The sequence below is a fragment of the Cetorhinus maximus genome, chromosome 8 (genome assembly GCF_964194155.1).
Source record: "Cetorhinus maximus chromosome 8, sCetMax3.hap1.1, whole genome shotgun sequence".
In the NCBI taxonomy this organism is placed as follows: Eukaryota; Metazoa; Chordata; class Chondrichthyes; order Lamniformes; family Cetorhinidae; genus Cetorhinus; species Cetorhinus maximus.
Genome location: NC_135886.1, coordinates 64,667,672 through 64,693,476, shown reverse-complemented (window position 1 = coordinate 64,693,476; position 25,805 = coordinate 64,667,672). Strand labels below are relative to the sequence as shown.

At 44.0% G+C, this 25,805-nt stretch overlaps 1 protein-coding gene across 3 annotated transcripts in view; it reads right to left on the bottom strand.

Annotated features, from left to right (window-relative positions):
* Positions 1–4,142: 4,142 nt before the first annotated feature.
* The window catches only part of klhl13 (kelch-like family member 13), a 219,399-nt gene continuing 197,736 nt past the window's right edge, over positions 4,143–25,805 (bottom strand). For all 3 annotated transcript variants that reach the window (XM_078546953.1, XM_078546954.1, XM_078546952.1), the window contains 2 exons: positions 20,190–20,303; positions 4,143–5,846 (listed from right to left, as the gene is read on the bottom strand). In XM_078546953.1, coding sequence (XP_078403079.1) covers positions 5,359–5,846; positions 20,190–20,303 — 602 coding nt within the window. In that variant the 3' untranslated portion in view covers positions 4,143–5,358. The remainder of the gene's footprint in view (positions 5,847–20,189; positions 20,304–25,805) is intronic.

Below are 25,805 nucleotides of genomic sequence, written 5' to 3'. Positions count from 1 at the left end.
CTTAGAAACAAAATGGATGATGAAAACAATCGCTGTGCTTGACCTCCCTGATGTAGAGGAGACTATGTCATAAGCAGCAAATAAAGTATCCTCAATTGGAGGGAATACATGTAAACCAATCTCTCACAGAGGGAGTTTAGGCCCTGGGCAATAATTTGGGGAGTGATGAACGGGCAGAAGTTGCATTCTTTTTGTTCTTTCATGGAATATGGGTGTCGCTGACTAGGCCAGCATTTATTTGCATTTACTGAACTCACATGGGATAGTTCTAAGGGAAGAGAAGTGGGAGTAAAGACTGGTGGAAGAGTGAACCAGGGTGTCACAGAGGGATTGGTCCTGATCTAAACGCTAAAAGGGGAAGTTGTGTTTGGTGATGGCATCACACTCTAGGTGGTAGAAATGGTGCAAGATAATCTGCCGAATGCAGAGGCTGGTGGAGTGGATGGTGAGGGCATGGGAAACCAATCACATTTTTGGGAGGGGATAAAAAGGATGAGAGCAGAAGTACAGGAAATGGGATTGACTTGGTCAAGGATTCAATCAATTATAGTGGAGGGGAATCCTCAGCTGAGAAAACAGTAGAACGCTTTAGAAGCTCTTATGTGGAATGTGATAGAAACAGAGCAAACTGGAAGGTGGGAAGAAAATCCTTACAAGCAGAGAGGGAAGAAGGATAATATAGGTAGTTGAGAGAATCATTGGTCCTGAAATTCATGTTAATGGACAGCATAGCCTGCCCAGATAGACAAGTTCAAAGAATGAAAGGGAGTCAGAGATGGGAAACATTTTTCAAATTATTTTTAGTGACATTCGCAATCATTGATGGGGTCCATCCAGCCCATCATGTCCATTTGGCTTTTTGGAAGCACTATCCAATTAATTCCACTCCCTTTGCAGGGCAACGCAGAACAGCATTTAGAAAGAGAGGAAATAGGAGCAGGAATCCACTGCTCTTCTGAAAGTTGATACTGAATCTGTTCCACCACCCTTTTCAGGCAGTGCATTCCAAATTATAACAAATCAGTGTAAAAAAAAAATTTGATTTTCCCCTGGATTTTTTGTCAATCATCATAATGCGTGTCCTCTGATTACTGACTCTCCTGCCAGTGGGAACAGTTTTTCCCTACCTATTCTATTTGGTAAGTGTTTCAACAGTTAAGGTGAGTAAATGGAGTAGAGACAGATCATCCATGATCTAACTGAATAGCAGAATTAATTTAAAGAAATCAGAGGCGTTAACTTAATAACGGAGCAAACATTTTCATTGTTCTAAAGTTAGAGTCTGACATCTAATAAATCAAAACAAAAACAGAATTACCTGGAAAATCTCAGCAGGTCTGACAGCATCGGCGGAGAAGAAAAGAGTTGACCCGAAGATGCTGCCAGACCTGCTGAGTTTTTCCAGGTAATTCTGTTTTTGTTTTGGATTTCCAGCATCCGCAGTAGTTTTTTGTTTTTATCTAATAAATCAGGTTTGTCAAATAAATAAAAATCACTGCTCTAGAAATTGAAAACCAAATTTAATTTATGTTGATAGTCATTATATCCTTCAACTAATTGTGTCCCCTGTCCTCCAGCCCCAAATATTGACACCATTTTCATGGCATCATAACAGCAACACTCCACTCTCTCCATTGTCCTGCTTCTCTTTCAGTGTAATTGCAGTGTCCCTCCCATAGCCTCCATGACAATGACCTGTAAACTATACACTCTTGATCCTAGGCACCCAACTGTTACAGTCCCTGGTTTCAGGGCATCAGCCAAGACAGAAATTTGGAATTCTTCCAATCTCAAATTAATTTCTTTAAAGTTTACAAATAAATACTCATGTTTCCCAGCACGCTTGTTCAGATAAACATAAACCAAGTTAACTGGTGCCCTAAGTCTCACCATCACTGTAAGACGATGAAACATAGATTGCGGTAGAGAGAATTTCTCAGGGCAAACTTAAGGCAGTGCAGAGAGTATTAAAGCAGTAAAATACCCAATTTATTTCTCTTTCGGGGCGATCTTTTAACACTCAGAACTTTATTACACACCAGTTATGGGATCTTTAACGATGTTTGGTATTACTTTGTTACGTATATTGTTCCTGTCCATTTTTAGACAGGAAAAATAAGTTAAAGCAGAAATGCCTGAAGTTGGCAGACAACATTGAAACTACATAAACCAGCATTTTACGAATACCGTAAATACCGGCGCGGTCTGGGAGACTCCCCGCAAATACCGGCGCGGTCCGGGAGACTCCCCGCAGATACCGGCGCGGTCCGGGAGACTCCCCGCAGATACCGGCGCGGTCCGGGAGACTCCCCGCAGATACCGGCGCGGTCCGGGAGACTCCCCGCAGATACCGGCGCGGTCCGGGAGACTCCCCGCAGATACCGGCGCGGTCCGGGAGACTCCCCGCAGATACCGGCGCGGTCCGGGAGACTCCCCGCAAATACCGGCGCGGTCCGGGAGACTCCCCGCAAATACCGGCGCGGTCCGGGAGACTCCCCGCAAATACTGGCGCGGTCCGGGGGACTCCCCGCAAATACCGGCGCGGTCCGGGAGACTCCCCGCAAATACCGGCGCGGTCCGGGAGACTCCCCACAAATACCGGCGCAGTCCGGGAGACTCCCCACAAATACCGGCGCGTTCCGGGAGACTCCCCACAAATACCGGCGCGGTCTGGGAGACTCCCCACAAATACTGGCGCGGTCCGGGAGACTCCCTGCCAATACTGGCATACTCCAGGAAACTCCCTGCAAACGCAGGCACGTTCCCAGAGGCTCCCTGCAGATACTGGCGCATTCCGAGAGGCTCCCTGCAAATACTGGCACATTTCCAGAAGCTCCCTGCAATGTTGATGCATTCCCAGAAGCTCCCTGCAATACTGGTACAGTCTGAGAAATTCCCTGCAACTACTGGCGCAGTCCGAGAGACTATCAACACTGACATTCTTTGGGACCTCCTCCAAATATTGGTGTACTTCCAGCAAACACCTACAAATGTTGGTGCACTCCTAGGGGCCCTGGAAAATAATAATGCATTCTTGGGGTCCTCCTGTAAATGCTAACAGACCCCTGGTGTCTCCCTGTGAATACTGCCCCACTCTCGGGGTCTCCCTGTGAATACTGACCTACTCTCGGGGTCTCCCTGTGAATACTGACCCACTCTCGGGGTCTCCCTGTGAATACTGACCCACTCTCGGGGTCTCCCTGTGAATACTGACCCACTCTCAGGGTCTCCCTGTGAATACCAACCCTCTCTCGGGGTCTCCCTGTGAATAATGACCCACTCTCGGGGTCTCCCTGTGAATAATGACCCACTCTCGGGGTCTCCCTGTGAATACTGACCCACTGCCGGCATCTTCCCGCCAATACTGACGCACTCCTGGGGTCTCCCTGTCAACACTGACACGGTACCAGGAACACCCTGTCAACAGTAACACACACTGATCCTATCAATCACAACAGAATAACTGTGCTATTAAGTCAAATAGTGATAATAAAGCAGAAACTTGATGACAGACTAGAAATCCTATAAACTTGCAAACTACCTGGGCTCTCCTCAGAGAACACTGAAGTTTTTTTCAGGTTCCTTCTTGCTAAGGGTTAGATGCAATGTTACACCAGTTATTTCTATTGTAAGCTGTCCTCACCTCCTGGTAGCTCATGTTTGGCCATTCTTTGATGTTGTTTGTCCAAGAAACTCTTGCTCTTCCTCACTTCCTTTCACCCATTAATGTGCCCATCAACTAGGACTCTAATGTTATCGCGCCTTATCAGATGGTCAAATAACTCAATTTTCAGTTCTTGATGGTGTCTATCATGTCTCTTCTGCATTTCACTCTTTCTCATTCTCATTGTTTATTCTCTCTTTCCAGGATATTCTAAGCGTTCTTCTGCATGCCCATATATCAAAAGCTTCGAGTCTTTTGATCATTTGGTTGCTGACATTCCAGTTCAGAGCACCCCAAGTTAGAAAACGGCGCTAAAAAGCCTCTTATAATGGGCTTACAAAGTTTCTCCTGCAATTCTTGAGCAGAAAACCCACTAACTCTCAGCAGATCCATCAATAGGAACTCTGAGTTGGGGCTTCTTTAGATCTAGTTCTGGGCTGACATGGTTTTGCACAGACAGAAAAAATGAACAGAAGAGTTAAGAAAACAAAATCATTTTCATTAAAAAACAAAAGTACAAATATCAGCTTCCTTTGAACAGCAGAATGTCAGGGGAACACATGGTACCGCTCCCACAATACTGCAAATATAAATACCTGAAGTATCTCAGGCTGAAATAAAAACACAAAAGCTTTTATGAAGGAGCTACACTCAAAACATTGGCATAATCCTTTCTTTTTACAGCTATTGTCTGCCCTGCTGTTAGAATAAAGAAAATGTTGGAGCTGTCAGATTATTCCTTCAAAACCAAATTTGTGAAGTTAAATTCCATTAATCAGCTTAAAGGCAAAAAACAGCAAACAGATAAAAGCAAGTAGATATCATAGTTTGCATTAAGGATGTTTTGCGAAGGATGCAAGTTAGGAAGTATGTAGGCTTGTTGATTTCAGTTAAACCTTTATTGAACAAAAAAAAATGCTGAGCGTCATAGTTCACGTTCACTGAGCTCAGCAACGCTCCTACTGTTGCCACACAGTGTGCTAAATAATCTCATCAACCAAGATGTGCAAAGGAGAGATGCAGCACAGTAGTGACCTGTACAACAAACAAAGGAGAAGGCTAAAGCTAATCAGCTCAGAATTAAACTGGTCAGCTTTCTGAATTCAGCAGAAGTGAAATGATGATAGCACAAATACTGCGTACTGGAATTCAATCCATCAGCGTTGCGTTTAACTTAATACCAAAATACAAGATATGTGTCCCTTAATTTCAGATAGATGGGGCAGCCAATTAACTTGGATCAACATTTTAATGGAAAACAGCCATGTGACAGGCTGTCTTCCCACATCTATATGAACTGTATGAACGTATTTTGAGATCTTGGGAGCCCATGGCAATGAAGATGCACCCATAGGTTAGTAATTAACTGTTTTAAATGAACCATAGTGAGAAAGCCTCAGCACTGCACTGTCCCCCCAAAGAAATCACACTGTATAACAGTAAAATCGCTAAACTTTTTCAGACAGAGTTCAATCCTGGACATATATATATTATTATGTCTCTTGTAACAGGGGACAACCGATGTCAACAGTACTGCACAAATAACTCAATCCACTGTTTCTGTAATTATACTCGTGTCACTGCCCACTATAGTTACTACCGAGCAAATAGGCAGAAAATCTTTGATATTAATTATGATGCTGTGCAAATGAGTTCTTTGTAAGAGCTGAAGTTAGAGCGGTCCTGTTCTTTTTCTAAGGTGCAGAGAGAGGTGATTCTCGGGAAGGTGATCCAGTATTTTCCTCTGGTGGAAAGACTGTGAGAGTACATGCTCGAATTCCTCCCAGTGACTCGGGGAGATCAAAGACCTTCTGCCATTCGTCTTTCTCCGGGTCGTATTTCTGAACAATCTCCACCATGCAGCGGTTATTCCAAGAATACCCTCCCACCACATAGATCTTGTTTTCAAAGACTGCCACGCCTACATCGCTTTGCCCACGCAGCATAGCTGCAATTGGGGTCCAATGGTCCAGGGCAGGTGTGTAGAATTCACAGCTCAAGACATCATCATAATCACTGGTTCCTCTGAAGTGGTTCCCACCGATGACGTAAAGGCGATCTCCAACGGTGCACATGCAATGGAGGCCCCGAACTGTGGTCATCGGAGCTTTCTGGGTCCATTTGTCTGTATCAGGGTCAAAGCACATGAGTTCTTTCTGGAAGGTGTCATGGGTAATCCCACCTGTGGAACAAGAAGAAATCCAGAAGAGTTAAGAAAAATTGCTTTTATAAAGTTCATTTTCTGCAAAAAAATTAAAATGGCAATCAGTTAAGAGTAGAAGGTCTGCATCAATTTAAGAATATGCTTGTAGGAACAAGAAGCAGCCATTCAGTCCCTCAAGCCTGTTCTGCCATTCTGTTAGATCATGATTGATCTGTACCTTAACTTTACTTAACTTCCTTGTTCTGTAACACTTAATAACTTTACCCAACAAAAACTGATCAATCTCAAGAAGGTAGCTCACCATCACCTTCTCAAGGGCAATTAGGGATGGGCAATAAATGCTGGCCTAGCCAGCAACACCCACATCCTGTGAAAGGATAAAAAAAATATTAAAAGTAACTGCTGCTGTGGGGTCAGAAAACTCAGCAGAGAGAGTTCCAGATTTCCACCACCCTTCATGTAGGGAAGTACTTCCTGACATCACCCCTGAATGACTGAGCTCTAATTTTATTCTGCCTTCCGCCCCTGTTCTGGACAGAGGAAATGTCTCTCTATCTACTCTATCAAATCCTCTCATCACTTCAAACAACTCAATTAGACCAAACCTTAACCATCTACATTAAAGGGAATATAAATCTAAGCAATGCAACCTGTCCACATAATTTAAGGTTTTTTGCCATTATAATTCCTTGGATCCGAAGGCTCAATTTACAAAACTTCCTGAAATTGCACTGCGTACCAAGCCCGTTCATCTAACATTCCTCACACCTTTCCTGCAGCACAGGCATTAATTACATTAGAACTAAACACACTGAGTTTAGCCGCATCAATGATTATGAAGGAATATAACACAACAGTGATAACGGAGCTACTGCTGGTAAGGATGGGACTGAGAACCCAATACTCCATGTTATGACATTTTCAGGATAGGGAGGTGAAAGAGGGATATGGGCAGCAGTATTTGCAAAGGATTCCATCCAATTGGGTACATCTTAATTCATGAGTGAAAATAGAATTACAGGCCACCAAAAAGTGCAGATAGAAGAGGTGGATATTTGCTGACAATTTAGAGACATATCAGAACAATAATATTAGGTGAATTTAATGATCCAAAGATAGACCGGAATAAAGATAATGTATGTGATCAAACTGGAGAAAAAAGGAACAAAAGAGGCTTGCATTAACACAGCACTTTTCATTATCTCCCAAAGGGCTTTACAGCCAATGATGTACTTTTGAAGTGTAGACACTGTTGTAATTTAGAAAATGTAGTAGCCAATTAGTGCACAGTAAGCTCCCACAATTAGCAAGTAATAATGACCAGGTAATCTGCTTTAGAAATGTTGGTTGTGAGATAAATATTGGTCAGGACACTAGTGCAGGCGATCAGGAGCAGGAAAGTGTGGTAAGGTAGATCTTTGTGGCATGGGGGGGGTAGGGTAGGACATCATCGTGTGGGGGAACAGGATTAGGGCACGTGGCATGGGGGAGCGGGTGGTGGGGCATCATGACTTTGGGGGGTGGGGGGGTGACAGTGCTAGGGATATTACGACACTGAGGGCATGGGTGGTGGGGCATCATGGTGTAGGGCTGGGTGGTGGGATAATGTGGCAAGGAGGGGGAGGGTGGTACGATATTGTGGCATTGGGAGGTTGGGCAGTGGGGCATTTGGACACCAGTTGAGAGGCAGGGAGAGGTAGTGCATATTGGCAGAAAGCTCCCTTGAAAATTAGGGTAGCATTCCTGCTCCTCTGGGCCCAAAAGCAATGCTGGAAAAGACACTTACCTTGTGGGAACTCATAGCTCCTACCTTCCTCTCTCTGCTGAGTTTTCTGACCCCACAGCAGCAGTTAATTTTAATATTTTTTTAATTCTTTCACAGGATGTGGGTGTTGCTGGCTAAGCCAGCATTTATGGCCCATCCCTAATTGCCCTTGAGAAGGTGATGGTGAGCTACCTTCTTGAACCGCGGCAGTCCGTGTGGTGCAGGTACACCCACAGTGCTGTTAGGGAGTTCCAGGATTTTGACCCAGTGACAGTGAAGAAACAGTGATACAGTTCCAAGGCAGGATGGTGTGGTTCCCTTGCATCTGCTGCCCTGGTCCTTCTAGGTGGTAGACACTGTGGGTTTGGAAGGTGCTGTCGAAAATTGCTGCAGTGCATCTTGTAGATGGTACACACTTCTGCCACTGTGCATCAGTGGTGGAGGGATTAGATGTTGAAGGTGGTGGATGAATTGCCAATCAAGTGGGCTGCTTTGTCCTGGATGCTATTCAGCTTCCTGAGTGTTGTTGGAGCTGCACTCATCCAGGCAAGTGGAGAGTATTCATCACACTCCTGACTTGTGCCTTGTAGATGGTGAACAGGCTTTGGACGGTCAGGAGGTGAGTTACTTGCCGCAGAATTCCCAGTCTCTGATCTGCTCTTGCAGCCATAGTCTTTATATGGCTGGTCCAGTTCAGTTTTTGGTCAATGGTAAGCCCTAGAATAGTAGGCGATTCAGCAATGGTAATGCCATTGAATGTCATGGGGAGATGGGTGGATTCTCTTTTGTTGGAGATGGTCATTGACCATCACTTGTGTGGACAAATATAACTTGCCACTTATTAACCCAAGCTGGAATGTTGTCCAGGTCTTGCTACACATGGACACGGATTGCTTCAGTATCTGAGGAGTCCTGAATGGTGCTGAACATTGTGCAATCATAAGCGAACATCTCCACTTCTGACCTTTTGGTGGAGGGAAGGTCATTGATGAAGCAGCTGAAGATGGTTGGGCCTAGGGCACCACCATGAGCAACTCCTGGGACTGAGACGATTAACCTCCAACAACTACAAACATCTTCCTCTGTGCGAAGTATGACTCCTAACTAGTGGACAGATTTCTCCCGATTCCTGCTAACTTCAGTTTTGCTAGGGCTCCTTGATGCCACACTCAGTCAAATGCTGCCTTGATGTCAAGGGCAGTCACTCTCACCTCACCTCTTAAGTTCAGCTCTTTTGTCCATGTTTGGACCAAGGCAATAATTGCACTGTAGGAACTTGATTCAATTAAATAAATGAAGTGTCTCGCCTCTCCAGGATAGGACACTCACACGGCAGGTTAAGGTCCCTTTTCGTGCATTTGACAATTTAAACCACTTCCCCTCCTTTAATTTCAAAGTCTTAGAATGTCTAGTTTGAAATAAAATAACCAAGTATTTAGCAATACAGAGATTAACCTTGGATATCCAATGTGGTTTTATTAAAGGCAAATTGTGTGTGACAGATTTAATAGAGCTTTGAGAAGTAATTGAATAAAGGGATTGAAATAGATGTGGTGTGTATGGATGCTCAGAAGGCATTCAATAAACTATCTTACAAAATGCTTGTTGGATAAATTTTAGTGTTTGACATGAGAGGAAACATAACAGCAGGGATAGAAATGTTGATAATGTACAGAAAACAAACAGCCAGGATTAATGGGTACTGCTCAGATGGGTAAAAGTTGAAGATGATGTGTCCCACAGGCTAGTGCAGGGTCACTTTTGTTCTTTGTATTTACATGATTTGGAGTTGGCCATTGCAAGAACAATCTTGAAATGGGGAGATGGTGGCAAAGTGATACTGTCACTAGGCTAGTAATCTAGAGATACAGGCTCTGGGGACAGGGCAGGTGGAATTTGAATTCAATTAATAAATCTGGAATTAAAAGCCAGTCTCAGTAATGGTGACTACAAAACTGCCACCGATTGTTGTGAAAACCTACCTGGTTCACTATGTCCTTTAAGGAAGGAAATTTGCCACCCTTCCCTGGTCTGGCCCATATATGACTCAGGACACACAGCAATGTGGTTGACTCTAACTGCCCTCTGAAATGGCCTAGCAAGCCACTCAGTTCAAGGGATGGGCATCAAATACCAGCCTTGCCAACAATGCCTTTGGCCCATGAAAGAATAATTTTTGTTTAAAAAATTGCTGAAAACACAAAAAAACGAATTATGGCAAACATCAAGGAGGTAATGAAAAAGAAAGGCTTCAGCGTATGTAGCACTTTTTACAACCACTGGTTGTAAAGCACTTTGAGACTTCCAGTGAAGTACTTTTGAAGTGGAGTCACTGTTGTAATACGGGAAATGTGGCAGTCAATTTGGACACAACAAACTCCCACAAACAGCAATGTGATAATGATCAGGTAATCTGTTTTTCTTGTGATGTTGATTGAGGGATAAATATTGGCTGAGACACCAGGGGTATTTTCTCTGTTCCTCTTTGAAATAGTGTCACGGGATATTTTACATTCACCTGAAGTGGCAGACTGATCCTCAGTTTAGAGGAAGAGGGAGGATTAACCATATTATGTGCTTAGAATAACCAGCAACAACTTCCTTAAAATCTAACATATGTTAGTTTACAGAGTACAAATCATACAATCATAGAGCACAAAGGAGGTCATTCAACCCATTGTGTCGTTGCCGACTCTTTGAAACAAGTATCCAATTTGTCCCACTCCCTTCTCCTTCCCCTTAGCCTTGCAAAAACTTCCTCTTCAAGTATTGATCCAATTCCCTTTTGAAAGTTACTATTGTACTGCTTCCATCATCTGCCAGGTAGTACATTGCAGAACAACTCACTGTGCAAAATAGTCTCACTTCCTTTCTGGTTCTTTTGCCAATCATCTTAAATTGGTGTCCTCTGCTTACTGACCCTCTTTCCATTGGAAAGTTTCTCCTTATTTACTCTTAAAAAAAATTATCTTATCCTCTCTGCTCTAAGGACAGCAATTCCAGCTTCTCTAACCAATAACTGAAGATCCACATCCCTGGTATTATGACAGTGAGTTTTCTTTACACCCTCTAAACACCTTGACATCCTTCCTAAAGCGTGCTGTTCAGAATTAATCAAAATTCCCAAGCTGTGGTCTAACCGGTCTACTTTGCTTGCTTTTGTACTCCAATCCTCTATTAATAAAGCCCAGGATCTTGATGTTTTCTTAACAGCCTTCCCAACTTGCCAATGTCAAAGATTTGTGAATGTAAACTCCCTTGGGTCTCTCTATTCCTGCACCCCCTTTAAAATTGCACCATGTGTTTATGTTGCCTCATCACACTTTCTTCCAAATTCCAAATGTTACATTAGATGTCAAGGAAAGTGCAAGCTCTGTCTGGGTTGTTCTTCACTGAAAGAAGATTCCAGTAGAAAGCACAACGATATCACACATTAGCACTCATATTCCCCACTACTATATCCTGCAAGATAGTTTACAAGTTGCCCTTTAGTACAAACAGTACATATAAGCTAAAAGTGGCACTTATTAGAAAAGAATATTTAATCCACGTGATTACCTACTGAATCAAATGTCTTTTGAAATACTAAAGAAACCACACTTAGCCAGTGTATCTGAACAGTAAGCTGCTCATAAGGAAAGACTCGCATTTCTATTGTGCCTTTCACGGCTTCAGGATGTCTCAAAGCACTTTCCAGCCACTGAAAGTACAAATGGTTACTGCTGCAATGTCGGAAAAAGTCCACCTCAATAGCCATAAGGGTGCTTTGACAAGGTATTTCTTTGGTTTGGATTGTGAAGAGCCTAGAATATCTCTTCCAACAACAAGAACCAGTGCAAAAGTGGTTTATTGCACTGCGTTCTATTCTGTTGGGACAAATTGGAGAATGAATTAGACCACTGGCTCCAGCATGCACCCTTCTCTGGATTGGAGGCTGTCACCATGAGGCTTGACTTGAGAAAGAAAAGTAAGCAAAACATGACAGTGGCATCGCTTAGCTGTTTTACTCCCTAACATCTTCGTAGTTCTAGAATTTTTAATCATGTTCCAGTCAAGTAAAAGTAGTGAGTAACACACCAGTTGGTAAGTTGAAACACCATGATTGCTGCATACAAGTAGCCTTTCATTATGCTTTTAAAAGAATACATACACCAAGTCTGACAATATGAGATAGTTACATGGAAATAGTATCAAGCAGGAAGTTGTTAACTTGAACTGGGTTCTCAACTATGAAGATACCATGTGGGCTCAGGCTGAGTCACTCATACTCTGCTTCAAAACATCATGGGTGGAATTTTCCATTCTGGAGACTAAGCATGGTGGCAGGCAGCAAAGTTGGCATGATTCCCGCTGGGTGGAGGGTGGATTTTCATGCCTATCTTTCACTTTTCAGCTTATTAATTATGCATCGGTGAGGAGCTCGTCGAATCGCGTGATTCATCTGCCCTGCCGTTACCTCATGGGGTCAAAAGTCCTGGCACCATATTTAAACGGCACCAGAATAGACATTCATTCACTGCAGGCCAGGTGTGTTGTGGACTTCTGCATTACCATGGTGACCAAATGAAACAAACCCTCTGTCTCACAGTTCAGAGAGGCCTCCCTGGATATTCTCCTCCATGCTGTCCAGGAAAGGTGGGAGGTCCTCCTTCCGAGAGATTAGGGCTGGAGGTCCACCCACTTAACCACACCACTCTAGGAGGTGGTCAGCAGAGAGGTCAGTGCTCATGGCACCCAAAAAAGGACCGTCATGCAGACCGTCAATGCAATGATCTGGTGTGCTTCGCCAGGGTACCAATGAACCTTCTCCTCACTCTGAACTCTCACTCTCATAAGGACATAAGGCAATCTAAGGGTTAGACTCCACAGTGATGTCACACATGACCAGCAAATGGGACATCAACGCTGCATGCTTGCCAGTCACTAAGATCACCATTGCATGTGAGATCCTGCACAAACAGCGTCTTAATACCTTACCAGAGAGAGCTCAGCTGACACAACAAGCATGCTACTTTTGAACTTCTCTTTCATCTGTAGACTATATTGGTTATGAAAGAGATGCTCTGGTGCATCTCCTGAGTGCTCATCAATATCTATGAAGGGACTGCTGTGTTAAAACTGACTGGCCCAAGTCTCTCCCAGATGCCAAGGTAATGCAGGATGTAAATTTGGCAGGCTTCCAATGAATGCAGGGTAACGAGTGTTTATCAATAATCACATGATGGTCCCGCTGAGAGTACAATGCTATCATAACTCGCAAGTTTGCGTCCATGCTGTCATGTGACAGATCACCGTGTCCTATTGTCTGATGGCATCCTGGGGCTCAGTATCAAGATGCAGCATCTACATCAATCATACATGAGTGCTGGCGTTTAGAGAGTTGGTACTGTGCAGATGAAGCTCCGTCTTCAGATGGTCAAGAGCTAACCACTGACGAATGTTTTTACTCTTAGAGCTGCCTTGCTAAGCTGCTGTCACACTGTCACGAATGCATCTGTATGCGCAAAAGCATTTCTGCCTCTTGAAGGATGCCATGGCCACAGACTTGTTCACACCATGGTTGAAAGGACTGCACTAAGTGTTGTTGCTTAAGGATATGCGCTAATGGAGGGCTTATCCCGTTCCACAGCGGCCACATGGTCCCTCGGCTACTATGCCTTCCAAGGATGGCCCATCATTGGGGTTGAAGGTGATTTATGCTTCTTCCAACGTCATTGTGAGATTGATGACCTTTCATGAGATGCTGAAGATGACAATGAAGATTTTGTTATCTCCCCTGCATTGAAGCGTGAACAGAACTGCATTCATAACAACTTGTCTTCACCTTATCCCTCCTGGAATCTCGTAGCTATGAGGCTGTCATAGGCACATCTTCCGCGTTGTGTCCATGCAATGGCATCCTCATGTGGCTCAGCTGAATCCTCACCCTCTTCAAATTCACCCCCTTCAACATCCACCTCATCCAAGGAGGTGTCTAGCTCCTCCATGTCTCCCTGTGGCAAAACATCCCCCCTTTGCAGCACCAGGTTGTGCAGGGTGCACCAAACAAGGATGATATGGGACAGCCCCTGTGATGAATATTAGGGAGCCCTGCCTGATCGGTCCAAACATCTGAAACGCATCTTTAACAGGCCAATAGTCTGCTCTAATAAGGACCTTATGACTGAACGTGCAGCATTGTATCTCTCCTCAGATGCACTCTGTGGACGGCAAACGGGCGTCATTAACCTTGTCTTTAGGTGTTACCCGTTATCATCGAGGAGCCAACCCTCTAAGCACTAAGATCCTTCAAAGATCTGTGGCACCTGCAAGTGGTTCAAGCTGCATGAGTTGTGAAAGCTTCCTGGGTACCTAGCAGAAACATGCATTATCTGCTGTGATCACAGATTAGCTGAACATTCAGAGAGAGTGAAATCCTTTTTTATCTATGAATCTCAGGCTGCTGCAAGGGGACTCTCAAGGCCACATGTGTGCAGTCGAAGGCTTTCCACAAGTACAGGGTGCCAGAGATCGGAGCGAATCAACAGCTCTGGAAGCCTGGCTTGCCTCATCCGTGCAGAACCACATGTAATGGTGAGCTTTAAGGAAAAGGGCATCGGCCATCTCCCTTGTGCACGTGTCGCTGAATGGCGGATTCCGCAGAGGTCCCCAGTGGAGCCCTGGAAGGATCTGCTGGCAAAAAAGTTGAGTGTGGCAATAACCTTAAGAGGCATTGATTGGATGCCCTCAAAATCTGTGTGGCACGAGTTCCTACAGAGGATGTGGCAAATATGAGCCGCCACATCCCTAGACAAGTGAAGGCGTCTGTTGCGCCGTCTTCCCCTTATCTCTATCTATGAGCTGTGCCTTCTGTAGACCCTTGGTCATGCTAAATGTCTTGTGAATTTGGTCCCTCCTCGTCAACATCTAGGTCCTCCTGGAGCCCCACTGGGATTTGTTCCTCAGGGCGACAACCTTCCCTGAGCTGACCCAAACAGCAATGGGCCGCCCTTCTCCTCATTCACATCAAGGTTATGGAGAAGGCAGCGTTGCCTGCAGCCTGCATTCTCAACTTCTCATTTCTGTGAATGGATACAATTGAGCAATCAATGTTAGTTCCCGTTGTCTTCCTCCATATACAAAGCATTTATGAATTTGCCAGCCCTTGACTCTCCCTTAGTCTGCACATCGCATACAAAGGCCACCCCTTGCAGCATGATATCATCCTGGAAGATGATAGGTAGCTAATCTTTCCCCTCAGACGTGAATGTGTATTCACAACAAGGGTTTTCAATAGGGTCTTTACCAATGCACCGGGAAGATGGAATCTTGTAGGGCCCATGCTGCCTCTGCGCAGCAGATGTGATCATTGATTCTTGGAGCCTGCATCCATTCTGACATGTCTCTGTAAGGTTCAGATGCTAATTAAGACCATATGCACCGCAGCAGCTAAACTTAATGGACTGTCACCTGAATGTGCACCATGAGAAAAGGAGCCAAGCCCATTCATTGTGCATGCGATCCTCGAATCCAGTACTCAGCTGAGCCATGCTCTTCATGGTTTGAGCAAGACAGTTATAGGTGTCCTTTCAATCGGTGAGGTTTGCTCTGCTCAACTCCTCCCTCACGTCTTAAGACTCCTCCCCGACCGATTTTTTCTAGCTTGTTTTTCAAAGTACATTATACTTAGGCAAATGTGCAAATGGTGCTGTTGACTTTAATGAGCATGGTCTCAGCCCCAGGACAGTCTCTTCAATATGTCCCCGACAGCGTGGTCTCAGCCCCAGGACAGTCTCTTCAATATGTCCCCGACAGCGTGGTCTCAGCCCCAGGACAGTCTCTTCAATATGTCCCCGACAGCGTGGTCTCAGCCCCAGGACAGTCTGTTCAATGTGCCCCTGACAATGTGGTCTCAACCCCAGGACAGTCTGTTCAATGTGCCCCTGACAATGTGGTCTCAACCCCCGGACAGTCTGTTCAATGTGCCCCTGACAATGTGGTCTCAGCCCCAGGACAGCCCGTTCAATATGCCCCCCAACAACGTGGCTTCAGCATCAGGACAGTCTCTGACTCCTCCTTGGACAGTCTGTTCAACATGCCCCCCACAGCGTGGCCTCAGCCTCAGGGCAATCTGTTCAATATGACCCCGACAGAGCGGCCTTAGCTCCAGGACAGTCTCTCACTACTCCATTCTGTTCCTTGATGCCCACCCTCACCCAAGTCCTGTCTCTGTCTGCTCCTCTTCCCCTTTCCCTCTCATGTTCCACCACATCCAGTCCTGCCTCTGACTCCAACTCCCAGCTGGTATTGCCCCCAGTGCCCAGCTTTGGCACAGCGTCTGATACAAGCACCCAAAATCTCGCAGCAACACTCTTAAAGGTGGGCGAAAGCAAGATCTACGTACCTTGAAGTCACTGATGACCTGAAGCTTGCCAGGTGCACACCACTTATATACAGTTGGCAAATACACCATTCTAACTATCCACTGGTGGGGCACTTAATTTAGAAGGGGAATGTAATTCCAGTAAGTTGGCCTTTTAATGAGCATTTATGAGATGCAAATGAGAGCAAATATGTGGCTCCCGCATAGATCAGTGGGAAACTCGACCAGCCTTTAACCCGCCATCAAAGTCGGGAGAACAAAATTCCAAACTAATTTCCAGCTGGCGGGAAGCTCACCTTTTCTATCACACCAAATTTTGTGCCCACTGCCCACCACGATTCCTGCTGCTGGCGGGAGCGGAAAATTCTGCCCTATGCTTAATTCAAGTAGTTACACAGTAACATTGGTTTAATGAAGATTGCACTATTATCCAAACAGGATTTTCTTTTAGGATGGATGCAGAGGGACTGTTTCATCTGGTGGGGCAATAAAGAACAAAGAAGAAGAATTTTAAAATTGGAGCCAGGCCATTCAGGAGTGAAAGCAGGATGGGTTGTTTCATACAAATGATAGTATTACTGCAATTCTCTCCTCTAAAAGGCTGTTGCAAGAATTGGAGCTTTCAAGACTGAGATTGATGGATACCCTTAGTTAACAAAGCCTAAGGTTATGGAGTTTATGGTAAATGGAGTTGAGGTACAGATTAACCATGACCCAACTGAACAGCAGGGCAAGCTTGAGGGACTGAAACCTTCCTCCATAATAATATTGCAGTGTAAATGAATATGTTCATGTGAATGACAAGCCTGAGATCAGCTTCAATCCACATTTGGCAGACAATCTCTATAGATAGATGTAAAATAGTCAAATGAGTCCCAGCATCAGGCCCAACCCCAACTCGACCTCTGTTTGAAAGAGGTGAATCATATATGACACACCTGTCAACAAGGCAAAATATTTGATAACCAAACTTGCTGGAACACATTTGGAATCCACGGTCAGATGTCCATGTGTTGCAGCCATAACAGAGTCTGGGATAAGAAAATTAAATGTTCTATTCAAAACCTTGGCCTTGGGAAAGCTATCAACTCTGTCAGCACACGTGCTTGGCTTCTCATGGTGGAACAGTTAGCTGCTCTCTAGACACACCCATTGAAAAGTTTCCTATGAAACAAGGTCACTCAGAAGTAAGTGCATCCACAAGGTAGAAGCAAGGTCAATTCTGTTAAAGCTCATGAAAACGTAGCAACGAGAAGTTGCCACAGTGCCTTGGCTTCAGAACAAATCAGTGACATTTCACATGTATTAGCAGAGTTTAAAACTATATCAGCTGAGGTTAAGAAAGGGAAAAGCTAATGCACAACTGGTCATGGGAGGAGAGAAACTGATAATGTAATGGCACAATGTTTCAATCCAACTATTGTGCTTTTCAGATAGAATAACATTAGTCAATTAGAAAATCTAACTTATTATTTTAAGTAACAAATGGTTGGAATTGTTCATGGCAATGGGGAATAAATATGCTGTGTTATCCTTATTCCACATAACACACAGGGAATCATTAAGTAATGAAGGTGTATTTACATCTTCAAAGGTCTTTCTTAGTGAATTCAGATAGACCAGCAGTCTGCTGGTAAGGTGCAGCTGTGTTTAAATGATGTGTCTGGTTAGAAAAGAAAAGACAGACTGCATTTAAACAGCACCTTTTACAACCTCAGGACATCCCAAAGCTCATTACAGCCAACAAAGTTCCTTTGAAATTAATCCTCTTAAATTATAGGAAGCACGGCGGTCAATTTGCACACAATTGGTTGCCACAAACAGCAATGAAATAATGATTAGGTAATTTGATTGTGGTGGTGGTTGAGGGATTAATAGAGCCCAGAGCACAGAGGTAAGACTGGTTCTTGCTGAACCATGGTGAATTTAATGTCAATTGAACAGTCCTTGGTGTCCTGGCAAATATGTTGTCCCAATACCAACATGGCTAAAACAGACTTTCCTTACTTAAGAAAGGTTATAATTGCATTAGCAGTTCATTCAACTGATTCCTGGGATGAAGGGGTTATCTAATGAGGAGAGGCTGAGCAGGCTGAGAGGTGATCTTATTGAAAAATGTGTGATCTTGAGGGGACTTGATAGGATAGATGCTGAGAGGGTGTTTTCTGTTGTGAGAGAGTCTTGAACTAGGGGAGTTTAAAAATTAGGGGTCTCCCATTTAAGACTGAGATGATTTTTTTTCTTCTCTTAGAGGGTGATTAGTTTGTGGAATTCTCTTTCCCAGAGAGCAGTGGAGGCTGGGTCATTAAATACATTCAAGGCTGAGTTAGATAGATCTTTGATCGACAAGGGAGTCAAGGGTTATGGGGGGCAGGCAGGAAAGTAGAGTTGACACCACAGCCATCATCTTATCGAATGGTGCAGCAGGCTTGACGAGTCGAGTGGCCTACTCCTGCTACTAATTATTGTGTTCTTGTGGTTATTTACCTCAATGCTGTATGTGGGACCTTGCTGTGCACAAATTAGGCACTATTTTTCCTATAATACTATAGTGCCAGCAATTCAAAAGTACTTAATTGGCTGTGAAGTGCTTTGAGATGTTATGAGGTTCTATAAAAACTGTAAAAATATAAGGCTTTCTTTAAAAAATTTAATAATGCCCTAGGTAGATACCTGGAGTTACCTGCCATTGCTGGTCATACAGGGGGGAATGGGACAAACACACATGATTAATTATGCTGCAGAGCCTCCTGTGGTAATGGCTTTGATTGACAGCAGTGCCCAAGTTGAAAACTGGACCAGCTATGTGAGAGGGTACATAGCAGGCTTCGTGCATCTAACTCAGCAGTCAATCTGCGTGCTACATCATGCACGAATGACCAAAAATTAATTCCACATTGAGACATAGCACAGGAAAAGCATCTGTGCTGTTTCAATATGGAGAGGAGAATTAGAGATGCTGTAAGTAGTTCGTACTTTTTTAAAAAAGTCATTCATGGGATGTGGGTTTCGCTGGCTGGACCAGCATTTATTGCCCATCCCTAGTTGCCCTTGGGAAGGTGGTGGTGAGCTGCCTTCTTGAACCGCTGCAGTCCGTGTGGTGTAGGTACACCCACAGTGCTGATAGGGAGGGAGTTCCAGCGTTTTGACCCAGCAGCAGTGAAGGAATCATGATATATTTCCAATTCAGGATGGTGAGTGGCTTGGAGGGGAACTAACAGGTGGTGGTGTTCCCATCTATCTGCTGCCCTTGTCCTTCTAGATGGTAGTGGTCATGGGTTTGGAAGGTGCTGTCAAAGGAGCCTTGATGAATTCCTGCAGTGCATCTTGCAGATGCTACACACTGCTGCTACTGTGCATCGGTGGTGGAGGGAATGAATGTTTGTGGTGCCAATCAAGCAGGCTGCTGTGTCCTGGACGGTGTCAAGCTTCTTGAGTGTTATTGAAGCTGCACTCATCCAGGCAAATGGGGAGTATTCCATCACACTCCTGACTTGTGCCTTGTAGATAGTGGACAGGCTTTAGGGAGTCAGGAGGTGAGTTACCCGTCACAGTATGCTCTTGTAGCCACAGTATTTATATGGCTTGTCCAGTTCAGTTTCTGGCCAATGGTAACCCCCAGGATGTTGATAGTGGGGGATTCAGTGATGGTGATACCATTGAGCATCATGGGGCAATGGTTAGAAACTCTCTTGTTGGAGATGATCATTACCTGGCATTTGTGTGGCATGAATGTTACTTGCCAGTTGTCTGCCCCAGCCTGGCTATTGTCCAGGTCTTGCTGCATTCGGACATGGACTGTTCACTTACATGTTTCATAAGTGTGTTAATAGCTTTATATAGCTTGAAACTTCGTCGAATGGAGCTTACATTCAATTCTCCTATTTACAAAGAAGTCACTTGGTGTATTACTCTAATAAGCTAGAGTTCTCCAGAGTGGCAAGAGTTCTCGGCTGTATCCTGAGATCTTGTTACATTAGGCAGATATAAGCGCACTTTAAAATTAGGGAACCTAAAGTCCATTTACATCAGCACTCAAAAATTACACCACCCAAATTTGGTGTCTAGTGCAAGAGCCCAAAAATATAATTTGTTACACAGCAGAGGACAAGCTTGTGTTCAACACTGATTTATTTATGGAAACTTAAAAACATTAAAGATTCATGATTTTGTTTTATTTCAAAGCTTTTAGATCAATCTAACGGAACAATGTTCAAGTGGAATTAAGAATTACCTGAAATGTACATGAAACCACCGTAAACAGTTCCAGCATGTCCGTAATGAGGTTCATTCATTTTGGCCACATAGTTCCACTCATTGGTTCTTGGATTGTAGCACTCCACAGTGGCTGTTGTAAAGAAATGAGAAATGATTATGAAATACATTAAGTGCTACAAAACATGGCAAGAACCTTTTATTGTAAAGCATCACTGAACACTGCTATGCCATTATTAGGACTATGGAGCTATTCTGAGTTTCCAACAGCTAATGATTACGCAGAAAAACCATACCATCAATATCAATATTATAGTGATATATGTGCCCATTACTCTTCTCAAAAGAAAACTCTATTGCATCCATTGGGAATTGTCATTGGTTCCCACACATATTATGTATTCTTCTCGGCCATGAGGGCATGTTACACTACAGTCATTCACATCAATTACAGTTGAGATTGTTTCACCTTGTGCACATTTTGTCCTTTATTACACTTGGGCCTTCAAATTACAAAGTGAGATACGAATGTTCAAAGACTCAACATGCTCCTCTGAAATTTGAATAATAAGATAGTTGCTACCAAAACCGAAATTAGATTTGCTCCATTTAAATTTTTCAAACTTTGCTGTTAGATGAATGTTTCTCATCAACAAATCTAAAAGCGTATATTTAAAAAAAGTTCACTGCAAAGTATTCCAGCTAATATTTTATCTCTTCAACTCAATATGCTGCATACTTTATCTTAAACTTCCAAAGTTATAAAGGACTTTGTGGGTGTGTTTAAAGATGATGATAATTTAGGGAAGTGACAATGGAGGTTAAGAATTATGACACTTAAATTAGCTTGTTGTACGGAATTATGGCAAAGAAACTAATTTTGACAATATCAGGGGGTGAATGCTCAATACAGTTGCACCACACTCCTCTACCCATTGGTATAGGTATGATCAAGCAAGTTGCGCTTATGTAAAGTAGAGAACAGAGGCATGTTTTACACATGCATCAAATATTCGCCGAGATGGGCTGCAGCAATTTGAATGCCGAGGTGGTGATAAAGAATGCATGGAGTGGGGGTTGGTGGGGGGGTGGGCGAGGAGAAGGGAGGGCATTAGCACTTGCGCAAAAACAAAATCAAGACATTTATGATTCTAAGGATGCCATTGATTAAGTATCCTGAATTTCAATGAATTTTTATAAAAAATGTTCAGACTACATTATTTCAGCTCAGTCTTGTGAATGATACACAAAAGGGATAGACAGATTGTCACAGAACTCATTTCTTGCTATCTTGACTCCATTCTCTCTCCCCTTGTCCAGTCCCTTCCCACCTACATCTGTGATTCCTCTGACACCCTACATCATATCAACAATTTCCAGTTCCCTGGCCCCAACCGGCTCCTCTTCACCATGGACGTCCAATCCCTCTACACCTCCATCCCCCACTGGGATGGTCTGATGGCTCTCCGCTTCTTCCTCGAACAGAGGCCCAAACAATCCCCATCCACCACTACTCTCCTCCGTCTGGCTGAACTTGTTCTCACACTGAACAATTTCTCCTTAAACTCCTCACTTCCTCCAAATAAAAGGTGTGGCTATGGGTACCCGCATGGGACCCAGCTATGCCTGCCTCTTTATGGGGTATGTGGAACATTCCTTGTTCCAGTCCTACTCCGGCCCCCTCCCACAACTCTTTCTCCAGTACATCGATGATTACTTCGGTGCTGTTTCATGCTCTCGTCTGGACCTGGAAAAATTTATTAATTTTGCTTCCAATTTCCACCCCTCCATCATTTTCGCATGGTCCATCTCTGACACTTCCCTTCCCTTCCTTGACCTCTCTGTGGCAATTTCTGGTGATAGACTGTCCACCAATATCCATTACAAGCCTACCGACTCCCACAGCTACCTCGACTACAACTCCTCACAACCCGCTTCCTGTAAGGACTCCATCCCATTCTCTCAGTTCCTTCGCCTCCGTCGCATCTGTTCTGATGATGCCACTTTCAAAAACAGTTCCTCTGACATGTCCTCCTTCTTCCTTAACCGAGGTTTTCCACCCACGGTGGTTGACAGGGCCCTCAACCGTGTCCGGCCCATCTCCCGCGCATCCGCCCTCACACCTTCTTCTCCCTCCCAGAAACATGATAGGGTCCCCCTTGTCCTCACTTATCACCCCACCAGCCTCCGCATTCAAAGGATCATCCTCCGCCATTTCCGCCAACTCCAGCATGATGCCACCACCAAACACATCTTCCCTTCACCCACCTTGGCAGCATTCCGCAGGGATCGTTCCCTCCAGGACACCCTGGTCCACTCCTCCATCACCCCCTACACCTCAACCCCCTCCCACAGCACCTTCCCATGCAACCGCAGAAGGTGCAACACCTGCCCCTTTACTTCCCCTCTCCTCACCGTCCAAGGGCCCAAACACTCCTTTCAAGTGAAGCAGCATTTCACTTGCACTTCCCTCAATTTAGTCTACTGCATTCGTTGCTCCCAATGCGGTTTCCTGGGTGACCGCTTTGCAGAACACCTTCGGTCTGTTCGCAAGCATTACCCAGACCTCCCTGTATTTTGCCATTTCAACATTCCACCCTGCTCTCATGCCCACATGTCCGTCCTTGGCTTGCTGCATTGTTCCAGTGAAGCTCAACGCAAACTGGAGGAACAGCACCTCATCTTCCGACTAGGCACTTTACAGCCTTCCGGACTGAATATTGAGTTCAACAATTTTAGATCATGAACTCTCTCCTCTATCCCCACCCCCTTTCCGATTCCCCCCCCCGCCTTTTTCCAATAATTTATATAGATTTTTCTTTTCCCACCTATTTCCATTATTTTTAAATGTATTTCCATCCATTGTTTTATCTCTACCTTTTAGCCTTTTTTGATTCCTTCACCCCCACCCGGGCTATCTGTACCTTGCTTGTCCTGCTTTCTACCATTAATTAGCACATTCCTTAGATAATATCACCACCTTCAACACCTCTTTGCCCTTTTGTCTGTGACATCTTTTGGTTATCTCCACCTATCACTGGCCCTCTATCCAGCTCTACTTGTCCCACCACCCCTTCAAAGCAGTTTATATTTCACCTCTCTTCTATTTTTACTTAGTTCTGTTGAAGGATCATTCGGACTTGAAATGTTAACTGTGCTCCTCTCCGCAAATGCTGCCAGACCTGCTGAGTTTTTCCAGGTATTTTTGTTTTTGTTTTGGATTTCCAGTTTTTTTGCTTTTAGACAGATTGTTGCTTGTGCTACAAGAACATTTGCATTTGTAAAGGCAAGAATAGAGACTTAACAACCTGCTGCATATGTATGAATACGGAGACTGTAAACTGCGCAATCCTCGTTCTTTGCTACTTCTGCACTTGAGTAACTGGCTTTGGATCACAGAATGATACAGAACAGAGATCATTCAGCCCATTGTGCCAGTACCAGCTCTTTGAAAGAATTATCCAATTAGATCCATTTCCCTGTTTCCCCAAAGCCCTGCAATTTTTACCCCTTCCAAGGGCCTACTGCATTCCATTTTGGAAGTTACTATGCAATCTGCTTTCACTGCAAGGAGTAGAATGAGAGGGAGGAAGGGAGAAACAGAGAAGGGAGGGAGGATGGAACGAGAAGGGAGGACAGCAAGGGGTGTTGGTAGGCGGCATGGGGGAGGGGGGAAGTCAGCAGGTGGTGTGAAATTGGGGAGGCAGCGTGAGAAGGAAAGGAAACTGTAAGTAACCATTTTGAGTTGGTTGCCACCTCTTAACAATTAACAAGTTTCCACTAGTCTATAAGAACACTATTTTTAAAAGTCAGAAAATTAACTTCCAAATCATTTCCACTTTAGAGTTACAGGAAAGGGAGATTTTTTTTGTTTACAAATTTAGCAGGATTTTATGGAGAAAGGTTATTTTCAAAGAATTAATGTTCATAGTTTTCCACGAGCCCATGTTACAGTGTGGGAAGCAGTGCACTGTAAAGGAGAATGATTTATGGTCTCCTACTGCACTTACAACAGCTTAATAATTAGTTCAGTGAAAGTGATATTGTTCTACCCCAGTTGCCTTAACAAATGTAGAAGCAAAACTGCACATCCATTCAATTACTTGCTGACCCCGTACATTCTACAAGTTCAAGTTATTATGCAATTATGTTGGCAGCATACGTGCATGCAACTTATGTGCTGGAACAACTCCTGGCTGCAGTGCATTAAGAAGCAATATGTAAATCACTGCCTGCAATGCCAGCGATACTTATAACATTATGGCTCCTGATTCCCCCATTCAGTTCCTCTAAGGTACTGAACTTCTCTTAGTTAGGTTTGCATGAATTGAAGAAAAGTGAAAATAAAATTAAATGGGCTTTTAAAATTACTGATTACCTTTCATTTGTGCAGTGGAATTGGTATCATATTAAGAATTTATTTTTTAAGAATAATTCAATAAATATTCTACAGCACCAAATGCTTCTAGTAAGGCATGTTAATGGTTTTGCAAAATCCTATTTGAGCTGGGCAAATATATTCCAAGTCTTCTGATCTTACATTTTTGAATTTAACAAGTTGATAAGACCATAAGACGTAGGAGCAGAAGTAGGCCATTCGGCCCATCGAGTCTGCTCCGCCACTCATTGAGACCATGGCTGATCTGATAATCCTCAGCTCCACTTTCCTGCCTTTTCCCCATAACCCTTGATTCCCTTACTAACTAAAAATCTGTCTATCTCAGCCTTGAATATACTTAACGACCCAGCCTCTACTCCTAGATTATGCCCTCTGGTCCTAGACTCTTCCACAAGGGGAAACAACCTCTCAGCATCTACCCTGTCAAGCCCTCTAAGAATCTTATATGTTTCCATAAGGTCACCTCTCATTCTTCTAAACTCCAATGAGTACAGGCCCAGCTGACTCGACCTCTCCTCGTAAGAAAATCCCTCCATCCCTGGGATCAACCTAATGAACCTTCTCTGGACTGCCTCCAATGCCAGTGTGTCTTTCCTTAGATAAGGGGACCAAAACTGTTCACAGTGTTCTAGATATGGTCTAACTAGTGCCTTGTATAGATTTAGCAAGACTTCCCTATTTTTATACTCCATTCCCTTTGAAATAAAGACCAACGTTCCATTTGCCTTCCCTATTACCTGTTGAACTTGTACGCTAACTTTTTGGAATTCATGCACAAGGACCCCCAAATCCCTTTGTGCTTCAGCTTTCTTCAGTCTTTCTCCATTTAAATAATATTCAGCTCCTCTGTTCTTCCTGCCAAAGTGCATAACCTCACACTTTCCCATGTTATATTCCATCTGCCACGTTTTTGCCCACTCACTTAACCTGTTTATATCTCTCTGTAGTCTCTTTGTGTCATCCACACATGCCTTCCCACCTATTTTTGTGTTATCTGTAAACTTGGCGATAGTACATTCATTTCCCTCATCCAAGTCATTAATAGATATTGTAAATAACTGTGGCCCCAGCACTGATCCCTGTGGCACTCCACTAGTTACAGGTTACCATTCAGAGGATGCCCTCCCGTACCCCAACTCTCTGTCTTCTATTAGTTAGCCAATCCTCTATCCATGCTAATATACCACCCCCAACACCACAGGCTCTTACCTTATTAAGTAGCCTTATGTGTGGGTA